Source organism: Saccostrea cucullata, unplaced genomic scaffold, assembly GCF_032062105.1.
Source record: "Saccostrea cucullata isolate Sc308-1 unplaced genomic scaffold, CSIRO_AGI_Scuc_v1 ctg1293, whole genome shotgun sequence".
NCBI classification, from domain to species: domain Eukaryota; kingdom Metazoa; phylum Mollusca; class Bivalvia; order Ostreida; family Ostreidae; genus Saccostrea; species Saccostrea cuccullata.
Window position 1 is genome coordinate 39,833 of NW_026925048.1, and position 23,667 is coordinate 63,499.

The 23,667-nt window shown below is 32.3% G+C and overlaps 1 protein-coding gene across 1 annotated transcript; it reads right to left on the bottom strand.

The window, feature by feature from the left end:
• Window positions 1-2,658: 2,658 nt before the first annotated feature.
• LOC134267904 (endoplasmic reticulum aminopeptidase 1-like) lies at window positions 2,659-17,795 on the bottom strand. The gene is made up of 19 exons (XM_062750107.1): window positions 17,638-17,795; window positions 14,643-15,261; window positions 14,017-14,290; window positions 11,038-11,158; window positions 10,387-10,541; window positions 9,875-9,988; window positions 9,577-9,711; window positions 9,080-9,211; window positions 8,641-8,810; window positions 8,347-8,435; window positions 7,997-8,124; window positions 7,837-7,892; window positions 7,392-7,539; window positions 5,213-5,286; window positions 4,873-4,977; window positions 4,471-4,638; window positions 4,025-4,165; window positions 3,000-3,081; window positions 2,659-2,815 (listed from the first exon to the last, which is right to left on the bottom strand). The coding sequence occupies exons 1-19, from the start codon at window positions 17,672-17,674 to the stop codon at window positions 2,672-2,674; spliced, it is 2,892 nt and encodes a 963-aa protein (XP_062606091.1). The 5' UTR covers window positions 17,675-17,795; the 3' UTR covers window positions 2,659-2,671.
• Between the last annotated feature and the right edge of the window lie 5,872 nt (window positions 17,796-23,667).

Below are 23,667 nucleotides of genomic sequence, written 5' to 3' on the forward strand. Positions count from 1 at the left end.
CAAAAAGTGAATGAGCAGGAAAAGCCAATTTGAGCCCTCTCTCTAAAGCACGTGAAAGATTGACAGTCAGTTACATTGCTCTAATAAATTGTATCAGTAGAAATTTGATCATGGATATATCTTGAACAATTTTCCCTGTAATATAACACACACACCCATCCCTGGTGGAGGAAGGGTTAAGACTCGTAAAAGTTTGATACGGGTTTAAAAGAAATTTTAAGAGACAAGTGTTGTTGTTTTGAATATTAAATAGTATGATGCTACATTATCTTACTAGATAAAATTGGGACATGTCTGTCTCATGTTTCAAATGCTCTCTCTCTTAAGGACCATCAAGATTTGTTTTTCCATGACCATTTGTAATGATACAAAGATAAATGACAAAACGTCTGTGTATTTCTGAAATGTCTCTCAAAAGGCAATATATTAAACTGATGCAGAAACTAATTTATACATGTTTGTATCTGTTCTATGGAGAAAATATTGTTTTTCTCTTTTAAATATGTAACAAAAACATAAATTCAGCTTTTCTTTTCTTTTTAATAAGCATAACTTTCAACATGAAATCACAATAAAAAACAAGACAACATAAAAAACACAACAATTGGAGATTTATATTCAAGGAAAAACAACATTTTAGAGTTAATATATATATCATAATTATAGACAAAATGTTTTATTCTAATGTTATCTTTGAAAGACAATTTTTTTTTTCATTTTAACAAAAATCAAAGTGTACTTATTAAAGAGAGTATTGTAATGTACAGACCTGCCAAAAACATAACTTCATCTATCCTATTTCTATCTTCCTTTGGTCAGTCTTATAGACTAATTGACTTCTCATTGACATCTGACAATATTCAAAGTATTAGTTATACAAATTACCAAAGAAATACAAATGATAATCTAAAAAAAAAAATAGAGGTATCTCTGAAGTTGTAGATGTCATATACAATTGTTAAATCTTATTAAAAGATCAGTTTGTTCATAAATATAGACAAGAAATGTGACAAAAGTTGATTTTCTTTCATTATCAGACACTAAATTCAATGTAATTAGCCCAAAAAATAAATAATTGTCTGAACAAGGTTTTTAAAACATTTTGATTGAAAAAAGCTAGTAAGTTACAAAAACAACAAAAACAAAAATTAAACATAAGAAATTCACAAAAAACATGCACATGATTGTAAAAGATGCTTATGAATAAAATAAAGAATTGCAAACAAAAAAGGGAAAGAAAAAAATAAACAATACATGATTTTATCAGCATATAAAAGCAATAAGTAAACATTGTCAGCTTCAAATAATATTGCACCTCAATGATTTTATCTCAGTACTCAATAAAATTGGAATGTGGAGTGTCTTAGTAATAATATCACTACATTTGTATTTATGCATTTAAAATTCACAGAAAGCACACCTGAAAACAAAACAATTTAATAAGGTTAACCCCACCCAAATTCCTACTAAACACGAAACAGATCCATTCAACTAGTTCAAATTTTGTCACCTGACTGAAAGGTTGCATAAAACATTCAACAAACAAAGTCAAAAATCATTACATGCAATGGTTAACTTTATCACAACAGAATTGCACTGTCCCATCAATTTTCCCAATTGAAATTTTCCATGCACAAGTTATTTTTTTTATAGTAATAACTGTTGAACCATCTTGTTCATGGGAGCTGTCTTCAAAATCTAAGTTTCTTAATGCATTGAGTCATTGTGTCTTCTGTTTTTACATGTACAAGTTACGCACAAAATGTTCGTCCCAACTAACCAGTAACATTTGGATCATCAAACATTGACTGACTGCACAGTATCACATACCAACTATCTAACATGTACAGGTATTTCAAGTTAACAAAGCAGTTACAGTGAATTATCATAGACATTGTTAAAAAAAAAAGGTTCTCAAATATGAAAAATATATATACTAGCTAGTATATCAAATTAATTCAAATATTCCTTTTAAATAAAGGATGAATTTCATTTTGCCCATACAAGAAATATTAAACTAATCTTAACACAATTTCTTTAATAATCAAAATTACCTTCAAGATTCCCAATTGCTCATTTTGGCTTTAAATATTCATGATTTTTTTTTAAAGGGGGGGGGGGGTATAGGGGGGAAGCAACTGGGACATCTTGTTGTTTTTTTTTTTAAACGATTTCAAATATCTACATGTATTTCTTTTTTTTTATTGTGTAGTGTCAAATTTAATATTCAAAATTTCAGCAGTTCTGATTTAAAAAGGGCAAAACTTTAATCAAAATCTGAGACTTTAGTAATATAATAATTAAAGCCATTTCCATTCCCAAATCAATAACATTTTTGTACAATAATATTTTGTGTATGGTTATATTCTGTAATATCTAAAGTTCAGTATCTTTGATTCTTAAGTACAAATTGCAAGTGTTATAAAATATGATAAACACAAAAATATACCTGAAAATACCAAATTAAAAAAAATAATTTACTAATTACAGATAGTTTTTCAAACACAGTAGTCAACTAAAAACACATTCCACTGCTGCTCCTGTGAGATCTTATCTAATTAATAGTTAACTGTGATTTTTACAATCTTTGCAATTAATGAACATTTGATGCAGATACAACCTCTACATTGCTTTCTAAATGTAGACTAATTTTACTGACTAGCTAGAACTCCTATGTTGTGTTTGTCTGTAGCCATGTTATGACAGTTTCCCCATTCTGCTCCAGCCATTGTGTGTTCATCTGTATATTTTCTAGCGCCATCTGTACTGACCTTGTCCCTGGTCCTGCATCATGTTCTTGGAAAAATTTCTGAACCTGTAATATTAAGATGCTTTTATTACTTTAGCTTGTAAATTATTTTTTTATGTTTGCTGGTTTAAGGAGTGGGAGGGAACATATTGCTCTTTTTGCATTATCAAAGAAAGAAGGATTTTTTAAATGTTTAAAATTTATATGAATTCATGCTGGATGTTTGATTTGATATTTTAAAAAATCTTACCTCCTCCAGATCAAACTGGGTAGAAAATTCACTTGTGCTGCCCTCTATAATGCTAGAGAGAGTGAAGGGGACATCTCCAAACCTGAAATACAATTCATCCTCTTTAAGATCATCAATACATAACTGTTTATGCAAAGACACTTAATTTACAGTGTATTATTACTAATCAATACTTTTTTTGCCATTGCTGCAGCAATTTTAAGTTGACTCCATCTAAATGTTACAATTTGCAGACATTATGGAAAGAACTTCATAAGGTTGGTTTGCTATGCATTTAATTTTGTTCAACATTATCAATTGTGTAAAATGTGCTAATAAAAAAAATGATATGACAGAATGCACATTATTTTTTTCTTTATGTGCGCTATTATTGTCCACCACTTTCGCGAAAGCGAGGGGATATTTAATCTCATTCCTCTGTCAGTCTGTCCGTCCATCACAAAAACTTTAACCTTGCCCATAACTTTTGATTTTGAGGAGCTATGACTTCATATTTCACATGTGTATTCCTTGTGACAAGACCTTTATTTGGGTATCACCAAATTTGACCTTTTACCTTGACCTTGAAGTTTGACCCACTTTTACACAAAAATTCCAAACTTTAACTTTGGCCAAAACTTTTAAACAGTAGATACTAGGACTTTCATACTTCACACATGTATTCTTTGTGGCAAGACCTTTTGACCTTGATGATTCCCGTACTTATGAAAAAAACTTTTACCTTGGCCATAACCTTTAAAAGGCTAGGGCTAGGGCTTTCATACTTCACATATGTAATCTTTGTGAGAAGACCTTTCATTGGATACCAAGAACTTTGACCCTTTAACCTTCACATTTGACCTACTTTTAAAAAACAAATCTTGACCATAACTTTTGAAGGGTTAGGGCTAGGGCTTTCATACTTCACATACTTAAACCTTGTGACAAGACCTTTCATTGGATATCAAGATTTTGACCTTGTCATTCATTCTAAAATGATATTCTAATTTCCATTTGAACCATCATGAAAATAAGTGATTTCATACCATTTCCGTAGCTTTTGCCAGTTCCTTTGAACAAATCTCCATGCTAAGAGCCTTCCATCTGTATTTCCTCCCACATAGTTGATCACGGTGGCAATGTCTTGGTGTTTAATGATTTTACTGTCCAGAGCATAATTCAGATACCTGCAAAAATATATAATCACTTTTAAAACACATTGTATTGGACAATAAACATTAAAATCTATTTGTTAATTTTTAACAGAAGTCTGTGCTTATTTATAAATGTAAGAAATGAAACAAATTTTCAAATAATATTTCCTCTAAAATATATCAAGTACCTGACAAAGATTTGACTGAGCAAGACATCAATTAATTATTCCAGTATCTAAACATTGTACCACTAATGTCCAAGAAATATTTGTACTAAAATTCCAATAATAATTAAAGTAATTATGTCTATTCTAGCTCATGATTGATTTTCGTCCTACCTTGCAAGTATGGAGTCGTCTTTAGATTTTGCCAGAGCTTTCATTAACTGTTTTTTCTTTGACGGTACCAGAACAGTTAAGTATTGGTTCTTGACAAAAGTCCAATCTGCTTCTGAACCATACATAACACCGGCATCAAAAATCACATCCTGCAGCTCTGGATCTATCCTGAAAATGGAAAATGAAATATGAGTAAATTTTTAGAGCAATATGACATATGCTGAAGATTTTAAAAGGTTTAGCATAACATCTAAGAAAAAAAATTCCTCTTGAAACTTCTGTTTTTCTTCTCTTTTAACCAAATAAATTTTGAGACACTGCATAATTTTTTTTATTCTGGCCATTTCAATGTCTGGTGTTACATGTTCATTATTTTCAAGATTAAACTGAATGATCTCTTACTGGTCTGTATTTTTCATCCATTGTTTAAATCGATCGGTGGCTTTTTTCACTACATCCTGTTTTCCGTATTCTAATGCGACATATATAAGCAGTGTACGGAGACGCCTAAAAAGGAAAGAAAATACTTTTTCTTCAATCTCTATACAGAAAAGAACTTACTCTATGACCATATTTACATGTAAATATCCACATTTTAAACATATATGGTACATGTACTATAATAAACATGTATTTTGAATTATTCTTTCCAAATCTTAAATTTTGATTTCTTTTTTATTTTAACTACATGAACAAGTCACACCTATATTCTGAAATCCTCAAATGGCCTTATTTAAAATACCTTGTTAAATACTCTCCTTCACTTTTCCATCCAAGCCTTTTCAGTTGATTTTCCATTAATTTCAAAACATACTTCTGTAAATATTTGAAAACTCTTAAATAAAAACAGCACAACACAAACAGCATTTGAAACCAGAAGTCTCTATCGAGACTGAAGCTCTACTGGTTTGTACTTATAGCAAAGGAAAGTACTTAAGCAGTTGGGAATTGAAATTTTACACTAGCGAAAAAAATAATGATCCTTGAATAAGTCTCTTTATGTTCTTAGTGTAGTCTACTTGCATGCCACATTATATTATAATCAGACTAAAACTGTATTTGAAGTAGCATTCTGAGAGTAACAGAAATTGCTATCTTTATTAAGCAAGGTAATAATGTTCATTGAAGTCAAAAACGGATATAAAGAATTATGTACCTTAGTGTAGTCTACTTGTGTGCCAAGTTATATTGAAATCAGACGAAAACTGTAGGAGGAGTAGCATTTTGAAAAAAATTCACAGAAATTTCTATTTTTAGTAACAACGCCAACACCGTTCGTCAAAATCAAAAACCGATATACAGAATTATGTATCTTAGTGTAGTCTACTTGTGTGCCAAGTTATATTGAAATCAGACCAAAACTGTAGGAGGAGTAGCATTTTGAAAGAATTTCACAGAAATTTCTATTTTTAGTAACAACGCCAACACCGTTCGTCAAAATCAAAAACCGATACACAGAATTATGTATCTTAGTGTAGTATACCTGTGTGCCAAGTTATATTGAAATCATACCAAAACTGTAGGGGGAGTAGCATTTTGAAAGAATTTCACAGAAATTTCTATTTTTAGTAACAACGCCAACACCGTTCGTCGAAATCAAAAACCGATACACAGAATTATGTATCTTAGTGTAGTCTACTTGTGTGCCAGGTTATATTGAAATTAGATCAAAACTGTAGGAGGAGTAGCATTTTGAAAGAATGTAATAGAAATTTCTATTTTTAGTAACAATGCCAACACCGTTCATCGAAATCAAAAACCGATACACAGAATTATGTATCTTAGTGTAGTATACCTGTGTGCCAAGTTATATTGAAATCATACCAAAACTGTAGGGGGAGTAGCATTTTGAAAGAATTTTACAGAAATGTCTATTTTTAGTAACAACGCCAACATCGTTCGTCGAAATCAAAAACCAATACACAGAATTATGTATCTTAGTTAGTCTACTTGTGTGCCAAGTTATATTGAAATCAGACCAAAACTGTAGGAGGAGTAGCATTTTGAAAGAATTTCACAGAAATTTCTATTTTTAGTAACAACGCCAACACCGTTCGTCGAAATCAAAAACCGATAAACAGAATTATGTATCTTAGTGTAGTCTACTTGTGTGCCAGGTTATATTGAAATCAGATCAAAACTGTAGGAGGAGTAGCATTTTGAAAGAATTTCATAGAAATTTCTATTTTTAGTAACAACGCCAACACCGTTCGTCGAAATCAAAAACCGATACACAGAATTATGCATCTTAGTGTAGTATACCTGTGTGCCAAGTTATATCGAAATCATACCAAAACTGTAGGAGGAGTAGCATTTTGAAAGAATTTTACAGAAATTTCTATTTTTAGTAACAACGCCAACACCGTTCGTCGAAATCAAAAACCGATACACAGAATTATATATCTTAGTGTAGTCTACTTGTGTGCCAAGTTATATTGAAATCAGACCAAAACTGTAGGAGGAGTAGCATTTTGAAAGAATTTCACAGAAATTTCTATTTTTAGTAACAACGCCAACACCGTTCGTCGAAATCAAAAACCGATATAGAGAATTATGTATCTTAGTGTAGTCTACTTGTGTGCCAGGTTATATTGAAATCAGATCAAAACTGTAGGAGGAGTAGCATTTTGAAAGAATTTCATAGAAATTTCTATTTTTAGTAACAACGCCAACACCGTTCGTCGAAATCAAAAACCGATACACAGAATTATGTATCTTAGTGTAGTCTACTTATATGCCAAGTTATATTGAAATCAGATCAAAACTGTAGGAGGAGTAGCATTTTGAAAAAGACGCATTACTATCGCATAAGCTCTTCTGGTCTCTGACCAGTAGAGCTAAAAACACTACTTAAAAATTATCAACATAAAAAAACTCAAAATTTGAATGACTTTAAATGCCCTTGATCCTAATTTACTGACCTTGAGGAGTGTGACCTCATCTCTGTCTTGTATCCTTTGTTTTATGTAGGTCAGACCAGAAATAGCTGAACTCCAGGGGAGGTAGTCCTCCTCATTCTCTAGGTATTTTGTCATTTGCAGAGGAATTGTGACATTCAGAAGTCCTGATCTGTAAACAGAATCATATAATAATGATCTCAATATATACAGAGCTCATTAGCTTTTCAAATGTCAGAAGTTATGTAATGCTACTTCTAAAGCTTTGGATAATTTTCTAGTAAGTTTTTGTGTCATGTATTCTACTGACTATGAAATCATGACATTATTTTGTGTTTGCATGCAAGAACAGATAGTTAGCCATGACAGCACCATGCATGTGCCATCTTGTAGGGCAAGCATAATCAAAATGAAGAAAGCTATCAGTGCCTATAATCGGATTATAGCCATAAGCTAAAGGTGAACTAACCTTGCAAATTCAAATGCATCGCTAATCAACCCTGCCCTGTCCCCTTGAGAAAATACCTGAAAGATAAGAATTATTTTTACCAGCAGAAAATCAACACATTTCTAAAACTTTTCATAATACTATGACCAAACTTGATATTTTATCAGATAAATATCTTCACCTTGTGATTGTTGTTTAGTTGTTGTATTAATGTCTGCCAGGTACCTGTGTCATAGTTCACTCGGTAATATCCACTGTTACCATAGTTACCCTTTATCAACTTTATATTGCTATCCAAATCTACAGAAGCTACAACAAATAATCAACTATCTTTTATAATATTGAAAATACCTTGTGATAATATCATATTAAGATTCCTTCATTCCAATTGTGTGATATACACAGTTATGCATTTTTCAATGATATATGTACATGTATATAAATCACTGCTTATTCAATAAATATTACATTGTGAATGAATTCTACTTTCATGAAAATAATGAATTAATTTAAAGGAGAATAAAATAATACCTGATGTCATGTGTAGCCATATTTTGTTCTGGGTAAATTTTCCATTATGATCCATCACACCGTATATAAAAGGCACATGCCATTTGTAACTGTTAAAAAGAAAACATGAATGCAAATCCGTAATATATCAATGACTCTTATAGTCTTATGAAAAGCATGACCCGCCGGGTCATAAAAAATAATCGGGTTATGTAGTATGAATTTGTACAAAATCGGATATGTAAGTTATACCCGTACCGACAAGTCAGGAAGACATTTTAAAAAAATGTGAGGAGACTGTCAACAAAGTACAACCTGAATGGAGACTGAAATTCTTCTTTGATGGTTGAGTTATGGAAGCTGAGATAGCGACTCTGAGTGAGGCTGACCTTTGACTCCTGTCGAGTCACCGTAACGACAGGGTACCCCATCTGTTTAGTCCATGTGTTCATCACTGAAGTAACATCGATTTTCTGCTTTGAAGCCTGGTATGTGATAGTACAAAAAACATGAATCCAACATAAATACTGCCATTCAATTTTCAAAAGAAACATATAATATTTCTAATTGAAGAATTTCTTCCTGTATTGTTCAATAAATAAAAAGGTGAGAGGAAATATGTATTTATTGATTTATATAAAAAGTAGTTACACCTGAATTTTTTCTAAATCTGAAGATCATTTTTTTTTTAAAAATCAACAAACTCAATCTATACTGAGAACTTCCATCTGAATGTAAATATAAATATATTAACCTCTGATAGGGCCTGCCACAAGTCATTAGTTACTGCATTACTGTATTTGTATTTCTTCAGGTAATTACTAATGCCACTGTTGAAATCAGCATTCCCAAGAAAACTTCTCAACATTCTAATAACAGAGGCTCCCTAAAAGAAAAACAGAGATCAGATGATTATCATAACTATAATATTTTTAACCATCAAACACACAGGCAAGCTTTGGCTTATGACTGCATAGAGGTTCTACATTATCAGCCGGGTTTGTATTTAACCCCTGAATTACTGTACATCACTTTTTATATGCAAAAACTTTATTTTCGCCTAATTACGCAAGACAGTGTGCTCACAAAAATATATAACTTGCGTATAATAGCATTCCTTAAGATTATATAGAGCAATAACCACTATTCGTGAAAATTTTGTCTCGCTAATCAAGAGTCAATGGCTATAAAATCGAGAAAATAAGGTGTCGCGAAAATTTTGTGATCTACAGTAGTGATAACTACATGTACCTTGAAATAGGAAATGGAGTCAAACAAGTCATTAATCTGGTCTGGGTTATGGACAGGTGTGGCTATAGGGTGGGAGCTCTTCAAACTATCCCGCTTCAGGGCTGGAATCAAGGTCAGCTCAAAAAACTGGTTCTCCTGAAAGAGAACCAGATTTGTATCTCAAACCTTCCTCCTGTATCAAACTTAAATTTTAAATAATAATATACATTCAAATCATTTGAATGAAAAATTTAGCTTTGATGTTCACGTAAACATAATCATCAGAATTATCTCCCTTCTGAGTTTTCCAGCCTCTCACCATTGCCCAGGATTCTTTCAGTGATTCTGTCCCCAGGTATTCTACAAATGTCGCAAACCCTTCGTTGAGCCACAAGTCATCCCACCACTCCATTGTCACCAAGTTTCCAAACCACTGCCAAAAGATCAACGTAAGGTCATTACCCACAAAATAACTTTATACAATATAATTTAGCCGTGAGGCTGTGACTACAGCTGTTTTTTTCATTTGGTTGTACAATATGTACATGATTTAAAGGGCAATAACTCTTAATTTAAAAAAAAACACACACACACACATTTCCTTTACATTCAAAAATTTCATTGTTAATAATTAGGTCCAACAACATACTCTTTTTTGCATGAATTTTATAAATCCCTATTTCCTGTGAGAAAAACTGTCATAATCACATTAATATTTCCATTTTTACATAGTGGACCTTTCCTCTTTTAATTAATAAGCATTGTTCTATCATTTTATTGGAGTATACACATAGAATTAAGTACATTACTTAAAAAATTTTCAGTGTTCACCTGATGAGCGAGTTCATGAGCCACAACTATGGCGACCCACTCCTTGTCGCGAGTTGAGGAGTGTTTAGGATCATACAGCACTGCTGTCATTCTGTACGTTATCAGTCCCCAGTTCTCCATAGCTCCAGATGAGAAATCAGGTATGGCTACTAAATCTACAAAAAACAGGAAAATTTTAGCATTGAAAAAAAAGAAAAATTTAAACCTAAATGTAAATGTATACTTTGCCAAATTTTAATTACCGGTACTTTAGCAGAAAGTAATAAATTCCATGTTAGGGTACAAATCATAAAGTTGCTTTTAATACTGTAGATCACTTAATTTTCGCGAAACCTTATTTTCGCGAGATAGTCATGGACTCTTTATAAGCGAGACAAAATTTTCACGAATTGTGGTTATTGCTTTATATATTCTTGAGGAAATCTATTATACGCGAGAATGAAATTTTCGCGAGCATACAGTCTCGCGTTATTACGCGAAAATAAAGTTCTCGCGAATAAAAAGTGATTTACAGTATACATAGTTATATATTTTTAGGAGAATACAACCTTAAACTGAATATTTTAACCAAATCAAACAATTGCAGCACAACAAGGGGCACAAAAATTTGAATTTAAAACTCTGAGTAATTTTAATACATGATCATTGTACCTTGTTTTGGCAAAGGATATGGAATGTCAAACAGTTTATTGTAGCACTCTAATACAGTAACAGCCACATGTAAAGCAAAGTGTGCCTCATCTATCTGGTCTCTAGGAGCATACACTGTCACCTGTATGTAACATAAAGAAAGTCAGTAAAAATATGTATAAACGATTACATGAGTATAAAAAATAATTTATTTCAATTTATTTTATTAAACATATTGTACAACTCATAATTTGTGTTATGAATTCAATTTATTATATCAAACATATTGTACAACTCATAATTTGTGTTATGATTTCCCCATGGTTTTAAACATAACACTTCAAATTACTGATAAGTCAGTAAATAAACTAGAACTGTCTAAACAGGACAAAATACCCCCTGCTGGGTTTTTCAGAAGTAAGTTTTTCTATAATAAAGATATGTATCATACATGAATTATGAAATTTTTCTTCCAGTGACCTTGAACTTCCCCAAATGACCTTGGGTCAAGGTCACCACACACCCTTGGGTCATATGCATCTTTGTGTGAAATGAGAACCTACCAAGTTTATCCATAAGAAAGATATGGAACGGACACGAATTATGAAATTTTTCTTCCAGTGACCTTGAACTTCCCTAAGTGACCTTGGGTTAAGGTCATGACAAACCCTCGGGCCATGGGCTATCTTTGTGTGAAATGACAACCTACCAAGTTTATCCATAAGAAAGATATAGACCGGACACGAATTATGAAATATTTCTTCCAGTGACCTTGAACTTCCCCAAATGACCTTGGGTCAAGGTCATGACACTACCGTAGGTCATGGGCAATCTTTGTGTGAAATGACAACCTACCAAGTTTATCCATAAGAAAGATATGGACCAGACACGAATTATGAAATTTTTCTTTCAGTGACCTTGAACTTCCCTAAATGACCTTGGGTCAAGATCATGACACTACCATAGGTCATGGGCAATCTTTGTGTGAAATGACAACCTACCAAGTTTATCCATAAGAAAGATATGTATCATACATGAATCATGAAATTTTTCTTCCAGTGACCTTGAACTTCCCCAAATGACCTTGGGTCAAGGTCATGACACTATCTTAGGTCATGGGCAATCTTTGTGTGAAATGACAACCTACCAAGTTTATCCATAATGAAATTTTTCTTTCAGTGAGAACTTCCCAAAATGACCTTGTCAAGGTCATGACACACCCTTGGGTCATGGGCAATCTTTGTGTGAAATGAGAACCTACCAAGTATATTTAAGAAAGATATGAAATTTTTCTTCCAGTGACCTTGAACTTCCCCAAATGACCTTGGGTCAAGGTCATGACACACCCTTAGGTCATGGGCAATCTTTGTGTGGAGTAGTAGATTCTAATGTCCCTCTGTAAGAAAGATATGGACTGGACACGATTGCACAGACAGACGGACAGACAGCTAGACGGACAGACGGACAAGGTGATTCCTATATACCCCCCCAAACTTCGTTTGCGGGGGGTATAATGAACTTGTATACCAGTATACACTGTAATGATACCAATTTATGCAAAAAGTCCTATGTTAAAAGATAAAATTAATATGACAAAGTCTCACTCTGTCTGTATTTAAGGTCTTCCGTTTCCAACGGAAGACCTTATTGTTTTCGTTCGGTTTCTTTTTCCCTATTATTATTATTTTTTTCTTACCGATTTTTGTGCACGCGAGTTCTCGGAAACGGCTCGGTCGATTTTATTGAAACTTTCAGATCTAATAGATATTGATCTGAACCTTATTGGAAATTTTTTATATTGATGACGTCACTTCCGGTCATGAGATATGGACGATTTTCTGATTTTCAGAGGGTCGGCTTGTCCTGGAAACTCCTCCAAAACGACATAAGATATCGACTTAAGATTTTCTGTGAAAATAGAAGGAGGTTTGGTGAGTTGTAATTGGGTCTCCAAATCTTTCTAGCGCAAAAGGCGCCGGCGCTTGGTAGGGCCCGAAAAAATGTCTCAGAAATATCTCACAAACTTTGACACATTTTGTTTCATATCTTCACACCTGTTCATAATTTGTTAAAGCATATTGAAGAAAAAATGTGCAACATCACAAGACCTTTCATTTGATATTAAGAAAATGGGGCCAATCCCTCAAATTAGGGGCTCAGAGGGGCCAAAAATATTTTATCTATAACTCTCTAATGATCAATATTTTGTTATACATTACTGAAGCAAAAGTATTTATCTTAACGATTTGCAACAAACTATGATACAATTTTGATCATATGTTACGTAATTAGGGGTCACAAGGGTTCAGAATGCTAAATCTTTGAGGTTTTATATCTCGAAAGGGGCGAATATTTTGATAAGAAATATTGAACAAAAGATGATCGGAATAATGTTTTAAACAATATGCATATTTTGTAAACGGCCCCATTAAGGACTTGGAGGTGTAGCCGTTGAATATTTCCATTCAGCATATCTCCACAACGAAAAGAAATCTCTGAATAGATGTTGAACAAAAAGTCTTTGATTTCACAAGACTTTTCATTTACAATCAAGAAAAAGGGACTGACTCCTCAAATTAGGGGCCAAGAGGGGCCAAAAGTCTTTCATCTTTAGCTCATGAATGATAAATATTTTGTAATACATTACTGAAGCAAAGATATTCATCTTAATGCTTTGCAACAACGTTTTTTAGAATTTTGAATACATGTTGCTGTTGCGTAATAAGGGGTCGCAAGGGGCCAATATTCTATATTTTGGATGCTTTACATCTCAAAAAGGAGGAATATTTTAATTATAAGCCATATTGAACTAAAGATGCTCAAAATATTGAGATATAAATCAGAAAAATGATGGAAAATTGAATTTCATTACCTAATTACGAATATCTCAATCAAAATCACACCTCATCTTATCGATAAATTCAACGGAAGACCTACTCGTTGCTCGCAACGAGATCTCATCTAGTTGCTTTAATCCTTTTCTACTATTTGTATACTTACATCAGTACCAGCCTTGGTTTTATTTGTAATGGAGGCAAAGTCACACACAATGAATGCCACCAAGTATGTGCTCATCTGAACACTCTGCTGGAACTGGTCCAACACCAGGTTCTCTTTGTAAGGTTTAGAAGATACCCGGGGCATGTTAAAAAGTGAAATGTAGTCTTTATCTCTCACAATGGACATAGAAAACTTTGCTTTCATGGCCGGCTCGTCAAAGCATGGAAATGCTTCCCGGGCTGCAGTGGCTTCAAACTGTGTGACCGCAAGATACCTGGAAATATATTTATGACACAATAATTACACAACCTTTAATTGTTATGCAGGCAATTTACATGTACTGATTTTCATGATGAGTATAAAAACTTATAATTTAATACAAGGACAATGCATGTAGCTGCAATACTCTTTTCAGAAGTTCAAATATCAGTTGAATATTTCACTTTATACACTTAGTTTCAATTCAACTACCAAGGTAAAATTTATTTTAATATTATGAACCCCCTTTTAAATTTTTTTTAAAGGAGGGGGGTGTTACCAGAAACACACATACATAATCTTTTAGTTTGACTTATTTGATTTCAATACATTTGAAGAAATTAAAAAATCTGTTAACTGACTCAAACCTTGTAACTTTTTTGCTGTCTTCATATGAACTCAGATAAAATCCAGACAACTTCTTTACCAACTTTGCTTCAAAATCCAATGTTATTAAAATATTTTTCCCAACAGGAATGCTAGACTCTAATTTTAAATACATTTGTTCATTTTTAATATACTCCAATTTCTTTGTTATTTTCTTCTCTACACTTTCAACTGTCAGCAAAATCTTGGAAATGGTTAAATCTTTGGAATGCAATACAATGAAGTCTGTTGATTTTACAACTTTACACTTAATTGTCACTTTTCCTGAAAACTTTCTTTCTGTGAGATTAGGATGAAGGTGGATATCATATTCCAATGGAGAAACTGATGTCGGAAGTCGTACATCTCTCCATGGGAATTTCTCCCCATTGGTGGCAATATAATCTTCCACCGGAGTAGATTTGGATGGCTTTGATTCCGCGGATTGATCCGCACAGGTCCTAGATCCAGATCTGGCAAACGCAGCAATAAGTGCGATTACGAGTATGAAAACTCCCATCACTACAACAAAGATCGTGGCCTTCCGCTGGCTACAGACCAGTTGTCGACATCGCTGGGGGATAGAGGGCTCATACAAGGACTTCCTGTTCAAGGAGTCACCTACAAATACATCATTTAACAAAATTACAACATCAGCAGTCTAAATACAGACCCATTTGTGCATTTAAAGGCAAATACATGTAATTACCTTTAAATAGAGGGTAGTACACTGAATGTCACTATGGCAATTATACTGAAATGTGACAATTGTGCTTGTATATAAACATCAAGATAGATGATAAAACAGACACAGTACCAGCTGTTCAGTATGTATACAGTAGTATATTAACAGATCTTGCCCTAAGCATTTCATAAAGTTAATTGACAGATTCTAGGATATTTGGAAAAAGCTTACCATGCAAAATGTTGGTAACTGCTGTTAAAAATGAAGTCTTAGTAAAATACATTCAAATTACATTAAAAAAAAACAAATATCATACATGAAAAATCATACAAGATTTATCAAATATAATATCATAATGTTTATATTGATGTATTTATGTCAAGATTATCATTTTATATTCTGTCTGATATGTTGCACTAAATTGCATATTGCTTAAAATGTGTTTCTGAATCCAGCATGTTAAAATTTATATAGCAACTTGGTCAATTTATATTGCAATATGACCAATGCCATAATTATCATATCCATACTGAAAATTATTTATTAGAGTACATTTCTACCACAGGAAATCAAGAAAATTTTACCACAAAAAATGTTAAGTATCAGCTTTGCTTTACAATTTTCCATGAGATATCAATCAACACAAAGTTATATTGATATTTTTTATGACACGATTAATTTTGATTTCCTTAATTCTTAGTAATTATATGCATTTATCCTCCAGATCCATGGTACACAAAGGATTTATAAATTATAAAACAAAGCACATAACAAAAAGCTAATTCAAAGAATCTGTGTGTCCCCCCGCTTATTCAAAGAATAAACTTAAAGAAAGGCCTTAGAGGTTTTAACTTTCAAGTTAGTTAAATAGATATTGAAACACAGATTGGAGGGGGGCACTGACATTTTAAGAAGGGTGGGTGGTGCCACAGGGAGTCATATATATAAAATAACATTTCACTACAAAAGCATAAAAGTTTCCTGAGATATCGCCAAGAGATGAAAGTTTTATACACATGCACATAATATACACTTATCCAATGGTTGTGAGTTGTGAGTGCCATTGGATAAGTGTTTTATTATACTGATGTATATTATAATTTCGAAGGTTTAAATTTTCTTTGGAGATAGATTATACTGCAAGAATGAGCTGAAATCCTGATGACGTCACAATGCTACTGAAGTCATTATGACATCATCAGGTTATGGATTTAACGCTAGAAATTAAAATTGGCGTCAAAAATTGCATGAAAATTTTCCGAGGGGTGGGTAGCAAAAACTATACCCCGGTGGTATAGCTTTCTATGCGGGGAAATTTTCAGACTATGAAGAATAGTTATTTTACCTTCTGAACTTTATATAGGAAACATTTTAACAGAAGTATAATAATAGGAAGTTATTATATAAAATTTCACTTCATAAATGATTATCAAGATGCTCAATGAGAGAAGCAAGACTTAAAATATCAAATGACAGAATTGGCCAGGGGGTCCCTATGCAATGTACTTGTTAACTAATTAGGACCCCTGGTATTGCGAGAATGTAAGCACTATTCCATGGGACCACTACCGGTATTCCATACCCAAAAAAATATATGTAATTTTTTTTTTTTTTACAAATTAAAGGCATATTTTGGGGAATCAACCTTCTCAGAAACCTTGAGTTCCAAGATTAAATTAGCAAAATCCAAGTAAGAACCCTGCCTAATTAAAGTTTACATGTACATTTATCTAAATGAAGAGATCATGTCAAACATGCTGTTAAATGTGTTGGTGAAAAAAAACACTGTATATGCAGAGACATAAGATAATTTAACAAATAAAAAAGTAGGCCTATTGTAAATTTCCTTGTAATACAATCTTGATCTCAAAAATCAATATTGTATAGATTCATGAAAAGCGACAGCTAAGGTCGTCCCCTGAGCATGGCTTACATCTGTCACAAGGATCAATTTTCATTCCACCGCGGCTACCAACAGGTTTTACACACACCAAGTGCTTAATTTCAGATAAGAAATGAAGCAACAGCTATTATTTAAATACTTTTTTTTTCCTTGCACTTGTCTGCATTTTAATTTTTATTTTATGAATTATGATTGTATTATTACCACTGTCAGACCACAGGGGCTTGCTATTGGTGTTTAATAATTTATTTAATTAAAAATCATATACGGCATATGATTTTTTAGTAAATGATTATTAAACGCCGGGAGCAATATTAAACCCCTGTAGCTGTGAGACTGATTATCTTGTTTACACATTATTATATTTTGAATCGATTATGTTATAAAAATAAAAAAGATGCTGTCTAACCTGGTAGGAATGATACATCCTCTATATCCTCTGCCATCTTAAGAGTTGATTATATTTCTTATAAAGCAAAGAATTGGCCACTATCACCGTGATAACATTTTCGCCTTTAAAAACCGGAAGTTGGTTTGTTTACAAAAATTTGACAGATTTTTAGGCAAGTCGAGCGTGACTTCTTTCGGTCTTTTGGTAGTTATTTTGGTTGTAAATATACATATTAACATAATTTCATCTAAAAATATAATATACGCACAATTATACTTTTTATGTAAATATTTTTCAAGGATGGCATTGAAAATATTTGGGTCAGAACTTAAAGAAAAAAAAAGATTAATGAGGAATAGCTCAAAAAATAATAAATAAATAAATAAATAAACAAGAGGCCAATGGGCCTTATAGGTCACCTGAGCATAATGCAACAACTTTACAACGATTGACTTTGGTTCATGTTTTAACACTGTTTAAACTACACATCATGGCATTCACAATTTTGAAAGCGGCACCATTGCTATAAATCATACACTTAGCATGTTTACTTTGGTTACTTAAATACCCATAGACAGAGAAGGGGAACAAAAAAATGAGATTTCGAACTAATCAATTTGAATGGAGAGAAATATTCAGCAATAATCAGTATAGTGCCACTACCACACATGAACCCCTGACCCTTGGTCCACACATTTCAAAATTTTGGAAAAGGCACCCTAACTTGCTTATCGAAAATATTTGACTGATACAAAGGAGAAAATTTCAATCAATTAATTCATTTTCAGTATATAAGTAGAGCCCCCCCTATGGTACCCCTTACCCAGGGGCATTGAAATTCACAATTCAGGAAGAATGGCCCTTGCTCATCATAGCTATATAGGTAGTTCATCTGCTTAATACCCAGGAGCAGAGAAGAAGATTGGGGAACAAAAAAATGCATTTGAACAATTTCTGCATTTTCTGCCATAAAACACACATAACCCCGACCCTCCACACACAAAATTTTGGAAAACCCCTAACTTGCCGAAAATATTTGATTGATACAAAAGAGAAAATTTCAATCAATTAATTCATTTTCAGTATATAATAGCATTACCCCTTACCCAGGGGCATTGAAATTCACAATTCATGAGAATGTACTTAGCTATATAGTTTATTTAATACCCAGGAGCAGAGAAAAAGATTTTTAAAGAAATAATGTATTTTTACTATATAACCAATAGAGCCCCACCCTAACACCAGAACCCCCAATCCCGGGGTCATAAAATTCACAATAGCATTCTTCCTCATCATGACTATGTACTTAGTTAGTTTATTTAATACCCAGGAACAGAGAAAAAGATTTTTAAAGAAATAATGTATTTTTACTATATAATCAATAGAGCCCCACCCTAAGACCAGAACCCCTGACCCTGGGGCCATAAAAATTCACAATTTTGGAAGAGGCATTCATGCTCATCATAACTATATACTATGTTAGTTTATTTAATACCCAGCAGCAGAGAAGAAGATTTTCAAACAATTTCTGCATTTTCTCTATATAACCAATAGAGCCCCGCCTTTTTCACTATATAATCAATAGAGCCCCACCCTAGCACTAGAACCCCTGACCCTGGGGCCATAAATTTAACAATTTTGGTAGAAGACTCAATGGTCATTCCATTCATGCTAACAGTTTGACTGCTTGATGTCCAGGAGTAAAGAAGAAGATTTTTAAAGATTGCACTAATTTTAGTGGTTTTGGCCCCACCCCTCAGGCCCCTGGGGGCAGGGACCATGGAATTCACAATTTTTGTTCCCCTTCACCAATAGATGCTTTGTGTAAAATTTGATGGAAATTGGTTGAGTGGTTGCAGAGAAGAAGCTGAAAATGTTCAAATGTTAACACACGACGAACGACGCACGACGACGGACGAAAACGGATAGCAATAGGTCACCTGAGTTTACTCAGGTGACCTAAAAAGATAAATGTATTGCTGCATGTTCTACTTTGTATTTTAACACAGACTTCGAGATACATATATTATTTTTCTTAAGATATGTTTATATCATAGATTTTAAAAAAATGATAACGATATTGTTTTACAAGGAATCAATTTATATTATTGATAATTCAATTGCTGCATGCTCTCGAGACTACTTTCCTATTTAATTTTTGTAATTTCAAACACAGAATTCGGTATGGATTTTCACATATATCGATGATTTATTCTTTAAAAAGTCAGAGGCTGCGCCTTTACTTTTATCTGGTTTTATAATAAAAATTTACAAGGAACAAAAAAAAAATCTTTGTTTAAAAAGTAAATTCTCACATGTATTTTTGTTTTACTTGTTAGCCGGAATCACTGGTTACAAAAATTATTGATAATTTAACTGTACTAAACATTGAATTTAATTCCACATAAAAAACAGACAGTTATTTTTAATTGTTTTAAAATACTTTGTCTATTTGTACGTTAATTCGCCAAAAAAATAAATTCCTCATGAATGGATCAAAGATGAGCAAACTTTTAAGACAATTTATATTGGATCTTTACTAGAGTACATTGGAGAAAAACTATGGAGAACCCAGTTTCAGGCTTAGGAAAAAAAACGCTGTTATTTTATAAGGGGTGGTGATGGTGGTGTTGACAATCCAAACAAAATTTTCCATTTTTTAAAAAAAACTGTACGTGTAAATAAGGGAAACTTTAAGACATACAAAAAATATCAGACATCACATTTCTTTTCTTTTCTTTTTTTTTTTTAGCTTACGAAACATAACACCTCTTTACAACTATAAACAACCAACACATTTTCAGTCTTTACATGAACACTGCTTCTGCAAATTGTAGGGATTTGAGATCAAGTTTACTTTCCAAAGTTAGATAAAAATCAAGGATAAATTAAATTGATTTTTCACTTCATATTTGTTTCACTATACAAGACAATTTTCTCTTGCTTTTCACTTAAACAAAACACTAGGTATTAGGGTTCCTGGTACACATAAGAACACTTATTCATTGATATCATGTATAAATTCAGTATTGTTTTTCAAGAAGATTCAGATATAGGGTTTGGAGCATGGCTATCGTATTCCTTGTGGCAGAATTGCTACATGACAGAGAAAAAAGTTTATAATCTGTTTTTAAGATGAATTTCCAAAGCTCATTTTCGTAAGTTAAAAAATTTCGGCGTTATATAACGCAAAACTTTTCATACGCGAAAGTTCTGCGTTAAATGGCGTAACGTTCGCGTATAAACACGAAACTTTCGCGAATTTAACTTTCGCGAATAAATGCGAATCTTTAACTTCTGCGTTATAATGCGAAATCATAATATAGTAATGTTACCGAGGAACCTTTTATCTTGACTGACAGATAATGAACATAAACGCTGACAGGGACTTAAAACTATGGATTTATAACTGATATTTCCTCAGAAGGTGTAAAGGAGAGCTAAGTCTTCAGAATTTGGAATTTTATTTCTTATTTCTTGTTTTTTTTTTTTACTTGTCGAATCCAAGAAATACATTAGACCTATTTTCATAGTTTAAATAACTATAGCAATTTTTGTTAGGGCTAAACTTAAAATTGCACCTTGTTATGGTTCAAGTTCATAAAAGCCTTCATTGTAATGACTAAATTGGATAAAAAATAAATGAAATTGAGACTTCTGCAAATAATGTTTTAAAAATTAATATCGTAAAATATGCGTTAAAACCATACAATAATCTGTACAATTATATATACGTATTAACACAATTTTTTTTAGATAAAAATATTTGTCAATAAATGTGTTATCAGCCCTAAAAAGCTAAGCCAGTATATTTTAAAACTAATCTTTATTTTCTGCATCAATAAAACACCTTTCATCGTAGTTTCCCCTTCTTCTTTTGTTTATACATGTCATATAAATTTGTCACGAATGAAATTTAAAAATTTTATTAACACCAAAGCGTGAACATAACCTTTAAATGATTTTAAAAATATTTTATATTTAGTAAAATGACAGCTAGGGTCATCGCCAGGTCAGGGTAGGTTATTGACTTTCAGGAAATCTGGACTATTTCTTTACTTTTACAGTTTTAGGTTTCTATCACTGCAAGAAAATCTGATGATTTACTATTTATAATACAATTATATAAAAGTTATCTACATTGTACATGTATCATCATGGGACATTATTTATAAAAATGGTTATTTAATTCAGGGTATTGTTGCTGATTCGCTGACAGGGAAATTTTTTAAAACCAAGGGTGTCACGTGAACTTTGAATGTTCAGGCAAAATTGTTTGAGCTGCTTTTAAGTATTATTTACACACTTACCGTGCCGAACTTAAGTGAAACTATATAATTAACTTTATATTACTTATACCATGTACCTAGGTCACCAAGAAGAAAATTAATTAATTAATGTGAAAAAAATTCAAAAGCTTGATTACCTCAGATTGTCGACTCTGAACTTATTGTCTTATTTTCATCACCTTCCTTGCACTTTCTTAATACGTCGACATGCCAGGGAAGATTTGAACAAATCACATTTATCCATCTGAAAATAAAGACCATTAAAATTACTTAAAGAGACATTCACATAGGCATAAAAAGTAAAACTTACTCAAATGAAACCTTTAATCTCCAGCAAAAGCACACTGAAGAACATGAGAACGCCATGAGGGAGGAGGAGGCAGATTTTTTAATTTTTTTTTACTTTTATAGTACACAACTAAATATTTTCTTTTTAAATAATAGGACAAATGGATTTGATAACATTCTCCCCTTGATTAGGGGATGTATGCAAGTATATTTCACTGCATATTATACTGAACCCCAAAAGTAATTACAAATGTACTTATTTACTGGCACAAACACAATTACATGTACTACCATTATAATAATTGGCAAATGCCCAACATATAATACAAAATTTGGTCATACATTAAATAATGTTTTAAAACTTAATATGTAAAAAATGCTTACACCATACAATAATCTGTACAATAATTATACACTAGTAACACAATCACATCTAGATAAAAATATTTTTTAATAAATGTGTTATCAGTATATATCTGGACATTTGCTTTATAATAAATATTCATTGGTTTGGCATTATATATTTCCCTGAATGCAATTCATTAAGTTTCTGATTAAAGTAAGTCTGTGATCTAGTGTAACTTTGACATGTACCTAAAGAAAAAATGAATATCTTCAGTCTCTCCTGTAAATTTGTGCAAATTTGTTCATTAGTTGGTATAGACATGTATCAATCATTTTTTCTATGGTAAAATAATGGATAATGATAAATCATGCTGACATAAATTTCTCACTTGCATTGCTCTCATTCCGGTAATACAATGTTCTTGGCATTTGAATGCTGGCACTAGTGAACTAGTGAACTACTAGTATAGTGCATGTACTAATATATGTATGAAAATAAGTTAGCTGCATTGTAATATACTTGCTAAATTACTTGAATATCTAATTACATTATGTATCTAATTCAATCTAAGGAATAAACAGATACACTTTGAAATACATCAAATTTGCCATTGCATTAGGTGTTCTTCTGTATATCTTGTCATACATGTACATGTATATATAGTAACGGACTATACGTGAGTGATAAGCAGCCGACATCTTTGTAACTTTTTCTCATTCCTTTCTCCAGCTATGTATTTTTCCCTTTGTGGAGCCCCTAAGTAATTATGTTCCCCAAACGAAGTTGGGGAACATATTGTTTTTACTCTGTTTCTTATTATTATTATTATTATTATTATTATTATTATTCCTGGGAAAATTTTGTCCTTGAGTGATCTTGTAAACTACACATCCGACTAAGGTAAAATGTTTTTATGGTCAATAGACATGTTATGTAGATTTGCCGAACAAAGGTCATTTTGCGCCTACGTGCTTGCAAGAGCGCGCACGTGCAACATGTAAAATGACCGATTTAATTGATATAGGCGTAACTTTTTAAATTTTTGATGAAATGCTTTGAAACTCATAATGTAAGGATATATTAGTAATATAGACAATATGATATGGTCAAAATAGCAAGATCTCA